Source organism: Conger conger, chromosome 1 (genome assembly GCF_963514075.1).
Source record: "Conger conger chromosome 1, fConCon1.1, whole genome shotgun sequence".
Taxonomy (NCBI): domain Eukaryota; kingdom Metazoa; phylum Chordata; class Actinopteri; order Anguilliformes; family Congridae; genus Conger; species Conger conger.
The window spans coordinates 31,347,828-31,360,250 of NC_083760.1; the positions used below are offsets into that span (position 1 = coordinate 31,347,828).

General features: G+C 42.1%; 1 protein-coding gene across 1 annotated transcript in view; it reads right to left on the minus strand.

Annotated features, from left to right (window-relative positions):
- The window catches only part of arhgef10 (Rho guanine nucleotide exchange factor (GEF) 10), a 93,798-nt gene that overhangs the window by 28,764 nt on the left and 52,611 nt on the right, over positions 1-12,423 (minus strand). Inside the window, 6 exon segments of the mRNA XM_061239701.1 lie at positions 3,451-3,608; positions 5,413-5,639; positions 8,305-8,391; positions 9,683-9,804; positions 10,555-10,655; positions 11,702-11,829. Coding sequence (XP_061095685.1) covers positions 3,451-3,608; positions 5,413-5,639; positions 8,305-8,391; positions 9,683-9,804; positions 10,555-10,655; positions 11,702-11,829 — 823 coding nt within the window.

Below are 12,423 nucleotides of genomic sequence, written 5' to 3' on the forward strand. Positions count from 1 at the left end.
CAAGAAGAAAGAGAACTGCTGCAAGCAGAGGTTAATAGTACAACAGCCACACCAATTGGCACCCTGAGTATGGGGTCTCATTCCAGGAAACATTGCTTAACCCTTGTCTAGTCTTAACATTCTGTATACTCCCCATGTCCCCAAGGGTTAAAAATGACCCGCCTCAACTGAACCCTGAAAATTAGGCAGCTCAACTGAATTTCAACTTGAAAATTCAACTTGGTTTTATCTGCTGTTAAACATAGTGGCGGGTGATTTTTGACCCATATGACAACACAACGGTTAACTTGCATACCACTGACATTACAAAAACCATTTTAACCATTAAACATTACCCATTTTAAATCTAAAAAAGTTAATTATGTGACATGACAATAACGCTGTCTTATCCAGCACATCCAACAATACAAATTACCAAGGGCCATTAAATAGGCTAATTATTAAATTACAGGAAATTATTCTCAGGAACATTTTAATATGTATCATTTATCAGGTACCATTTTTAGAGCATTATGGTTTAGTCACAAGGGGCTTTGAAATATTTAATTTATTTTTGATTTATGAAACATACTGAACATTCCATAAAAAGAGCTGGTATAAAATATCAGCTTTCACAACATTTTGGAACTTAGAAACAGCAAGGAGGATGGCAGAAATGTTGAGGAGACAGGACACAGTAGCCACACAGAGGGCAAAACACTTAGGTAAACAACAAAAGGATATCCTCTAGGGATGTTTAAAACAAAATACCTGAAATCTAGCTATCATTGCACTAACCTGTCAATCAAGGGCTTGCAAACCCTCTGTTAAAAGAAAGGTAATAACAGGACTGAATAGAGTAGGACTAGAGAAATGTGGTTGGGTAATTAAGGAGTGGTATAGGGTTAAACTGTGTGGAAAAAAGCTAGAAGCATCTAATTATGCTTTAAAGAGTTAGGAGACGCTGTCCCAGACACTGGTCTTTAGCATTACAAAATTCACAACTTCTGTGTTTATTGGTTAAGTTTAGTGACTACTCTTTTTATTTTTTTATGTGCCTTAACAGCTGATATCCGCTCCTCCACATGGAAGGTATCCCCTGGTGGTGGGAGAAACAAATAATTTGGCTGTGGTTTACACTGCAAAAACCAAAAAATAAGACAGTCTCAACAAGTATTTTAGTCTTATATTCAGACTTAAAATCTTTTTTCTATGACTTGATTTCTAAATATTACCAAAAATATTGCCAATGAAGTTAGACAGTTGCAATAATTTCAAGATTTGCCATCAGGGTAAGCAAACAACAACTTAAAACAAGCTATTTTTTCTACTTGAGATAAGACTTTAAGACTCATGACAAGAAACACTTTTTAAGACAGACTTTGTTTTGCAGTGTAGGGCTTTACAGGGCGCTTTTTAAATCTTTTAATATTTCAGCTGTCAGGGTGAGGCGCCCAGCGGAACACAATGACTCTGGCAGCAGGTAAAGGAGTCAAAGATCCAAGACACAGGTGGGAGGATCAGAGGGGGGTGGGGGGGTGGCGGTGTGCTGGTGGGTTCGGGCAGCCCCAGGGCCACACTGACAGCAGGCCCCATAAAAGACAAGTCAAGAAGACCCGTGAGACGGAGAGGAAAAATGAGTGACAGTTTCTAGAAGATCTTAAAAACACGTTGTGTCTAAAGTTTATGCTGTGACTAAAACAAAAATCCCCAAGCTAACTTGCAGCATGTTAGCGTATAAAATGAAATAAAACCAATATGCTGTATCAAAAACTTGTATCAAAATGGGATTGAGCTGAAAAGAAACTCTGCACTATTTTTAGCTTCAAACGTGGGGTAGGTGATTTTGAAGATTTTTCAGATGCAAGTAGACTGTCTCACTGCACTTCACTTAACTGTCAATGAAATCTCTACTTTCAATTTTATCCATGACATTTCTTCGGGTTACTAAGAACTCCAGGGCTTAATTTTAGAAACAAAAAACAGAGATTTACAGCAGTCTCCTGTCTGGGTTATGAATGTCACAGTCTGCTACAGCCTTGTAAAAGAGATAGAGTAGGAGACGCTGTGATAGCACAGGGAATCCCTAGAAAATGAGAAAAGTATCCTTTGTGTTTCAACCCCCCTCTGGTGATACACAGTACAGTGATGCAGACCAGTAGGGAGATTCTCAATTCAAAATAATCTTTTTCTCTCACCTTCATTCCACATCAGACTAGAAGCCAGGGGAGAGTGTGAAACGAGACGGCGGTAAAGCTTAACCCCCCACAACGAAAGCAGAGGATTCTGGGACAGGACCTGAACGCGAACAGAGGAGAGCCCCTGGCTCGGTTTTTCCACTCTGACAGAAGGCAGGCCCGCCCTCGCTCGTCTGTGTGGGGGGGGGAAATAGGTCACCCCAGTGGATTACTCATTTCTCCCAGGCAACAGTGAAAGGCTCAGGCCGAGAGGCCGAGTCGTATAACTGTGTCCCTGGGGCGTGGCCAATGAGTGACTCATCATCCCTACGCCAAGCCCCTCCCCCCTAATCTCCATAGGGGAGTATGCAATGTATTTTCAGGTCACTTAACAAGACCACAATCCCCACAATGCAGCCTTTCTAGCCCCTCTCTTCTGGTTGAGTTTTTTGAAGCAGTACAAAACTGCCGTCAGACAGCGACAATTATTTATTGTTTTTATTTATTTTTTCTTTGACAAAGAGACCGCACAAGGCAGAGATTAAACAAAAGGCTGAAAGGCTCTCAAACAGGACTCCCCTAGTGCTGCCCGCGCGAGCAACCGATAACGTAATTCAGAGAGGTTTCTGCCAAATGTTTAACCACGTGTAACCCCCTGAAATACAATGGAGCTACACTGTTGACCCGGACATTTCAGCCAGCATTACGTAGGTTTTGTACATTAAAGGGAACACCATTTTAGTTATTTTACTTAATTGTTATTTAAGGACAACTAAATAATTTTTCTGTAATGATGAGGAAAGTAAGGGACGGTAAAGTAGCTCAGCTTGTAGCTCAGAGGCTATGGGTTCAAAGTAGGGTACTGAAATAACCATGAACAAAGTACTTAACCTGAACTACTTCAGTGAAAAATAACCTGCTGTATAAATGGAACAAATGTAAACATAATAACAAAAGCGGTTTGTGAACAATAAACGTCTATTTAACTGTGAGGAACTCCAGAACTCTAAATGAATAATTCTCCTGAAAAGTATCACTGATATGATACAGTGGGGCAGCACCTAGCCTAGTGGCTAATGTGCATGACTGGGACCTGGAAGGTTGGTGGTTTAAGCCATGATTAGATCTGTGCAGCTGTTGGGCCCTTGAGCAAGGCTCGTAACTCCACATTGCTCCAGAGGGGATTGTCCGCTGCTTAGTCAAATCAACTGTAAGTCGCTTTGGATAAAAATCATAATTATTATATAACAAATAATTATTGTTATATGACTGTATGGACCAGAGAGCTACCCACCTGGCGACCTGGAGAAGATGGCCACCGATCCGCTCACCAGGCCCGCGTACAAACACTGCGCCGTGTACACCAGGCTCATGACCGTGGACTTGTCTGGCGTGAAGAAGTGCTGGAGGCGGATCTTCTTGGACCGTTGGCTGCTCTTGTACACGGAAATGCTGCGGAAACCGTCACAGAAAAACAACAGATGTGACACGCTCAGGAGCCGCCGAGCTAAACCGGTTGTGTTATTTGTGCGCTAAGTGAGACGGTGACAAATGCATCCAGGGGTGAGTTCACACTTTTGCTGGAAATGAGCTGTTGTTCCTTTGACCCGATTCACAAGTGAGATGTCGTCACCTGGTAAATTAATCAATTCTCAATTTGCGTAGAGTCACAGGCATGCTGACGCACTGTGAGTCACACTCCTTTTCCAGCAGGAGTGAGAAAAAGGAAAAATGCCACCAAGCAATATCGGAGAAAAAATGATACCGATATCCCTTGATAGGCAATCAAGCTGAACTCCTGGGGAATGCCGTGTATATGTAACAAGAAATGTGTGAAATGGTTTCTCTGGAAAATGTCAAAAAGCCATTCGAAAACTTGCTTATTAGGTGTCTAAGCACACAGACCGTGTGATTGGCTTTTACAAGGCTGGCTGTAAACATTGGTTCACTGCTTCCAACCAAGTATTTTCCCTGGGTTTGTCTTCATAGAATCCACCTTAGTTGCCTTTCAATTCGTTTAGTGCAACGGTAAAGTTTTCGATTGCGTCAGTCATGGGGGACGCTTAAATGATACTTGGTTACACTGATATTAGATATTAGTCCCTCCAAAAACTCTCGAACAGACATACCTCCATACTGATATTTTGACATTTTATATTTGACTGAATTATCTTGCCTAGTCAATATATAACATCCTTTTAACACTTTCAGCCCCTATCCCAATATAAAATGGCTCCACCAAAATCCCATGGGGTTTTGGCTTTGGTTGAGAAAAGTGAGAAAGTTGGGAATTTTTTTTTTTTTTTTTTTAAGATATTTTTTTTAGGCCTTTTTCAGCTTTATTGGACAGTATATAGTATAGAGAGACAGGAAGAATGGGAGCGAGAGAGAGGGGAAGACATGCGACAAATGTCGGCCGGTCGGATTTGAACCGCCGATGTCGCGGCTCGCAATGAGCATGCGGTCAGTGCTCTACAGGCTGCGCCACCGAGACACCCAAGTTGGGAACATTTAGTAGGGTTTTAATAGGGGTTCAAAACAATAGTACAGCAGTCATTTTGATTGGTATTAAAGGGTTAAAAGATGCCCTTATCCAGAGTGACTATCGAAGCACACAAGTCCTTTCTAAACAGACCAAATACTTAACAGGGTCAAACAGGAATTCAAATGCTATTCTGGATTCGATGGATTTTGCCTGACACAATTGAGCCAAGCAATAGGTGGGCTCAGAAGGTGGGGTTTGCACTTTTTGAGAGTATTGCAGAGCTTCTAATACATCAGACAAGCTCAGTAAAGCATAGAAAAGTATTTGAATCCAAAACAATTACATAGTTAGCCCAGGTCTGATTGTAAAAGGTTGATAAAGTAGTAACACCTAAAGAATAGAATCACGGATGTTCTTCATCAGTAACAATACAACAGGACATGAAGCTATAGCTCATCGACGCTGTTAGCATGTGCAACTCTGCTGTGATGAGCATATTCAGCAAACCTGACACCATATATTAGGAGAATCAAACTCCAGTCTTGGAGCACCGCAGTGTCGATGTGTTTCAGCACAAGTGATTAATTGAAGTAATTTCCACACCAAATGACAAATAAATCTGCAGACACTAGGGCCCTCCAGGACTGGAGTTTCACACCCCTACCATATACAGTATCAAATGGTACTAGGAAATACTATGATAGAGAAGTGTGAGAAGAGACAGTATGGGGGATTGAGAGCTGAGATCAGGGTCAGCCGTGCGAGACGTACCTCCCCTCTTCCATGCCCAGACAGACGGTGGGGGTCTCACTTCCCCTCCCGGGGGTGACGTTGTTTTCGGGGACTTCCCCTCCCTCCGCCTCCTGAGCGTGTTCGGGGGGCACGTGGACCATGCAGAGGATGCGCGACTCCACGTTGAAGCACTCGGTCACCTTGGGGGCGGGGCTCTGTAGGCTGACCACCGAGATCTGGCCCATCTGGTTGGTGCAGCTGGCCACCTGGGACCGGAGGCGTGGCGGTTACAGTTAAAGGTACAGTAGGTAAGATTTTTGTGTTAAAACATGACCATGTAACATTGTTACAAGACCATTGTAAATTCCTTCCTATCATTGAAAAAGGCTCACTGACATGTTGACTCACCCTCTACCTGTGCTTAAATTTGAGTTTGAAAATATACAGTTGACGGACTGACACTCAGTACCAAAACATTATATAACTGTGTATAGTGGTTGAAAATTGGTTCTAATTGCCACAGCCAATGGAGGCTTTAACAAGCTGACTTATCCAATAATATCCAAGTTAAGATAAAAGCCCAACTATAATGACTTAAGTCCTTAAAAGGCACTGTAATTTAAGTGAACCTAATGTTAGTCAAATATTTGCATTGTCTTGCCTATAGGTCAGCACTGCAAAATGCGTGGATAGGGAGTGGTTATCCTCGTGTGACACGCCACGAGGAGAACATTCTCAACTGGTTCAAAATAGGAATGAATTTAACGTGCCTACTCCTCCAAAACTAAACAGACATATTTCATACTTTCATTATGTTTCTTCAATGCCCTCTAGTGTAAATAGTATATACAAACCAAGAACGTGACCAACCACTATGTTAATCCTTTAAAGACACAGTCACTAAAACAGCCTGTTCTTGGTAAAGTAAATAAAAAAGTAAATGAGAAGCACTGGACAATTGACATGCAAAACTGGATAGACTGTTTTTGGTACTTAAAACCACACAAACATCTTCTTATGGATATCAGGACCTAAAATAAAACACTGGAAAGATGTACAATATGGGACCTTTAAAGGTAAAGACAATGGACAAAGCTCCTATTGCTCCCCTCTGCCACTTGCAGAGATGACCCGCAAAATAGGCTTTATGCTAAGAGGTCAAGCTACCATAAGTGCCCTTTAACCTTTTGTGGACAGGATTTCTGAACTGCAGTCACTATTAGGTCCATAACTGTACATCAGTCAAATATTGCATTAGCTTTTATTTTACTTTATCTTTTAATTCTAAAATTTCATTAACACTGTACCCACGCTGCCATTTATAGGATATGGCATGGTTTTGAAAGCACATGACACTATGCTACAGAATTGACAAGTCTGGAGCAGCCTCAGGGAAAAAAGTGCAGAAACCAACAGAAAATGAATCACCTTTAAGCACAAATCCAATTACTTTTATGACCTCGCGTTTTCAACCTCCACAAGCAAGCACTTTTCACTGAACCCACAGGGAACCTGCCTTCCCATTAAGTATATGAACAAAGCACTTGGAGCAATACAATGACTCACATGTTAAAGGCAACCCCCGTTATGGTCATCAAATAAGCAGTCATGTGCAGGAATGGAGCTTGTTCATTAAGCTCTGCCTTTTACTGAAGTCTTATAGCTTCAGGTGACTATAATGACATTAAGACCACACCTATGAGGAGAATGGTGATCCTGTTACATCTGGCCAGACAGCAGCAGAACAACGAATGAGCCCTGGATTAACTTCATATTTGATTTTACATACTGAACAATTCACAAAAATAACAAATGTCCATTTTTCATACAGTGTCTAAGTATGTGGACAGTGACCCAATTGTTGGTTTGGCTCTGTACAAGCACAATGGATTTGAAATTAAACAGTGGATATGAGATGCTTTTGTTACATCCAGGCTAGATTACTGTAATGCCCTGCTATCTAGCTGCCCTAACATCTCACTAAAGAATCCTCATCTTGTGCAGCATGCAGCTTCTTGACTAGAACTAAGACATATTAGCATATTACCCCAGTGCTAACTTCACTTCAATGGCCAATACCAATTAGTATGAGACATATTTTAATGTTTTGCTCCTCACTTTTAAGGCTTTGCATGGACTTGCATCAGTGTACATACAAACGTAACTAACCTGCTTTTACCCTATAGGCCCACAATGTCACACCGTTTTCAAGATGCAGGCTACATGGTCGTCCCAAGAATATCTAAAAACCTGAGGGGTGGTAAAGCTTTCTCCTACAGAGCCCCACTACTGTAGAATACCCTTCCAAAATGTCTATCAATGCAATCTATCAATAAATAATTAGCTTTATGTTCAGGCTAATAATTAGTTAGTTATTAGCCTGACAGGGTGGGAGATGCCTGTAGCCAAAGAGTATTGTGAGGTGGTATCGTTTCTTGACTGTCACCTGTCAACCAGCTGTGCCACTATTTGATAAGTGGGTTCAGTTGTCTCCCTCCCAAGATGTCTTGGGTTTTCAATCCCTGTCTATGCATATAATATATGCAGCCATATATTACTCCTGGCAGGGCCGAATCTTGAGTCTCGAATGCTGTCATCAGGTCTCCCCATCACCGCTGTCCGGCCCCTCCTTTGTCACCACCTCCTCCCACCCCTCCCTTTCCGATTGTGCTCCTCACCACCGGCACCTGGCCCTACCCACCTGGCCGCCACGTCAGGACCTTCACCTAGCAGTAGCGAATTTCGTTAGCGTGTATATTGACTGACTGACCATGTTGGTTGTTAAAACCCACACCATGGAGTTTTCCCTTGCCACAGTCGTCAAGGCTTGTTATTGTGGGGTTTAGGTCAAGGTTTTCCATAAAGCTTGTTGTAAAGATATATTGTGAAAAGCGTTATACAAATACATTTTGATTTGAGAGGCATGCTTACCCACACACAGCCATATCCAAGGGCAGGCGTGTCCGCGGTACTCTCAGTGTTGTACAGGGGCTCCGGGTTGTGAACTGCACACTCAACCTGATACACAAAATGAGGCACAGACTTCATAACCTGCTAAAAACTCTTACAATTAAAACAAAGAATTAGTCTTTGTAAACAGTGAATAGCAGTGCTTTAAACAAATACTTACAAGAACACTACTTACAGTACAATATAAATGTAAAATAACATGTAAACTCATATAAATACATCAATGTTATTGAGTGTGATTAGCTAACTCCCTTGCCTACAACCTTGGTCCTGGAGAGCCACAGGCTGGTTTTTGTAATGAATTGGGACAATTGATTACACAGTTGACACCCTTCATCTGGTTACTTGGGTCTGAACTGGGTGTTGATTTTAAAGTGAAAAGAAAAAGCAGCAGAGTTTGTTAGCTAAACACCAGAAGGAGCTTTGAAAATGCTCTGGTTTGTACTTCTGTGAGCTCCAGACATGTCCATCTGCCACTGCTTCAAAATTTATCAAAAGCATTAGTACAAAAATCATAACTAAAAGTTGATGATAATTCATAGCTGTTATTGATACATGGAGCCTTAACAGAGTGCCCTAATTCCTAACTTCCACAACTGAATGAAAGGGCTGCTACACTGCAGCTGCAGATATGACTGAACCTGATTAAAACTAGGTCAAAGGGCCTTGGGGAGCTAAGAAAAAACACTGCAATAGATTTCTCTCACCAAATTATTCCATTCAACTACTGCCGGGTCACCAATAAAAGAAGTGCAGCTGCTTTCACAAAATGGTGGGCACATACATCTGAATGAATTGGTGATTCTTCTACTTAACAGTGAACATTGCACCTGAAGACTTTTGGGTGTGGAGATGCAAACTAACAGTAACATCCCAATGCTTTTTCCAGTTAGTCTAGAAGGACTATACAATGTTTTTCTGCAAGATTTATTATTGATTCTAGATAACTAGGTACAGATAGCTATCTTATACCTGTAATAAACAAGCAAGTGAACTCATCTAATCAGAAGCACCCATGAAACCATTTCTCCCAAATGTTACAGCAATCTGAAATTGGTAGGGGTCTATGCATAAAAAGATCTGTAATTCCTACACAGATCACCCAATATGGATGTAAATATCCTCAAATTAAAGCTGACAGTCTACAATGTAAGTGCCAATTAGCAAACATACACATTGCCCTGTGTCAGAATAGGGAACAAAAAACATATGAAAGACAATAAGTAAATCCCACCACTTTTTTATTGTCAATCTATTGTACAGATACAGTAAAGAGACCACTGGTAGAGGAGTGGTCGGCCATTTTGTTTTGTGTGGTGTGGGAGGCAATCATGCCCACCTTGAACTCCTGCAGCTTGGACATGACCACAGGCATCTGCCTCAGGAGGAGGGGGTGTTTGCGTTTCTTCATCTGATTCCCATCGTCCTCGGCAAAGAACCAGCCCTGCAGGTTGTCCTCCTCTGTGGATGAAAAAAACAACAAACACCCACACTCTCATCTGGCTCGGACCGTGCCACATCACAGGAGAAGAGTTTTCCATTTCATCAGAGGAGAAACAACCCCGCTGTGCATCGATGAAACCAGATACTGCCCGCAGAACTGGACACCTATCCGCCCCATTAAAAAGAATGTCTTATGAAAAGACCTGCATCCATAATTGACATTCCAGACACCACGACTTCAGAACTTAATGCTGTTTTTGCAGACCAAAGAGCATAATGTTCCTGGTCCGAAGATTAATAACCGCATCGAATTGAAAAGCAGAGATCGTTAAAAAAAAATAATGATGGAGAAAATCTAATCTTCTGAGAATTAATGTTGCAGTCGGTGATGAATATCCCAAAGTTTAAATGGAAGTGCTGCACAGCTTTTGGAACGGGAATATGAATATCTGGCCTCTAGTGTGCTTAATGTATCATATGCTAATAATTACTTGGCAACAACATATTGATTTCCCAATGCTAATAAAACAAACTGAATTGAACAGTAGTTGACTGATGGGAGAGTCACAGGGGTACTGGGAATGAATTTGGAAGCCGCAGGGCTTTTGGCAGAGGGTGAAACAATGGATGGCACGGCGTGATGGCATGGCACAATGACACAGACAGCACGACGCGATGGCACGGCGTGATGGCATGGGCAGCAGGGCACGATGGACAGAGGAGACGAGATGAAAGCACTATAACGGTGTGAGGCCTGCCCTGACGTACCCAAAGCCAGCTTGGCCATCTGGAAGCTGCTGATCCACGACTGTTTGACGGCTGGTGTGAAGGTGTTGAACACAGCGCTGAAGTGCGTAGGCCGTCCGGACCTGTAGAGAGAGGGGTCAAGACAGACACCGTTTAGCTCATTAGCTCACTCTGGCACATTTACATTGATGTGGAAACTGTTGATTAATGTAAATAATAAATACATAAAATAAAATTAATAAATAGCCCTGGGGTTCGTCAGCAAAATATAAAAAATATTCCCCCCGTTAAAGAATATTTTGTATGGCTTTTCATGGTGAATGAACTGACTATAATTTGATTTTCAGATAAAATAAACCTTGTTAAAATTCATTACATTACAAGCAATGTAATTCTTTCACAGATTACCTGATATATATGTAAATAACCACAAATTAAAGGTGACAGTCTGAACTTTAACCTCATTATTCATCATTTAATTTCAAATTTAATCTGCTGGAGTACAGAGTGGAAAGAACATAAATTCTACCACTGTCCAAATAATTACAGACTGCACTGTATATTGTACTAAATAAGTCTTATGTAGATCCATGGTATAACTGACCCACCTTCAGATTGAGGTATACTCCCATATACTAGTGTTAATAATCATTATACTGCAGCCAGTATAATAATTGTAAACGTTAACACTACAGCACTGCACTGAAACTTCTGAACACTGTTGCCTGCCTATGTCGTCTATAATGACATAACTGCCAAGTCAACAGCAGGCAGGGCAGCTCTGCTGTGACATAATTGCGGCCTACTGCAGGTGGGGCAGCTCTGTAGAGACATCATTTCTGGCCTACTGCAGGCGGGGCAGCTCTGTAGTGATATACATGTGGCCTACTGCAGGCGGGACAGCTCTGTACTGACATAATTGCCGGCCTACTGCAGGTGGGGCAGCTCTGTAGAGACATAATTTTGGGCCTACTGCAGGTAAGGCAACTCTGTAGAGACATAATTGCTGGCCGACTGCAGGAAAGGCAGCTCTGTGGTGACATAATCGGCGGCCTACTGTAGGCAGGGCAGCTCCGTAGTGACATAATTACTGGCCAATTGTAGGGGGGGCAGCTCTGCAGAGCCAGGTGATAAAGCTCTCTGAGGATGCCTGTGGAGAAGCACTAACTTGTCATGTTTCCCTGGGAGCTGCAGTTGGATCCTGCAGCGATCAGCCGCCCGGATTTCCTCCTCCTTCTTCAGGATGAGTCTCTGGAGGCCCGAGACCCAGTCCTGAGCCACAGCCGAGTTCACATTCTGCATCAGAGATTAGAGCGTTAGTGTCCTCAAGACCACTGGTATAGATATAGAAATAGAAACAGAAACACAGGTACATTACACCTAGTGCTACACAGTCTGTGTTGGTCAGCTCTCCAACGTAAAAGCCAATACTATGATACACTCAAGAAATTATCATAAATATGATTGATGACAAAGATAATGCAAAAATAATAAACCGCCAAAATGAATCTGCTCTCTATCAAGGTGTATCAGCACACATTTTTGACAACAGCCCTGTATATGTCTATTGTACTACAAACAACATAGGTGCTCACCACTGGGCAAATCGCTTAAAATTCACAACAACAGACCAGTACATTTATGAATCCAGGGTGCCACTGAGGGTGGTGATGGCACAGAAGAGAAAGCTTTTTTTCAGCTTGGCATGTTAACACACAGACAGGGGAAGTCTCATTTAAACCATAAGACTTGTCGAACTGCAACTTGCATAAAGCATGAACACCACATACTGTAGACGACCCTGGTCCCCTCGCATGTGGGGCAATTGAATCAATCGCGTAGAACGGGTGAAGAAATTAGACTCAGCAGCATGTTCACCCGACAGACCCA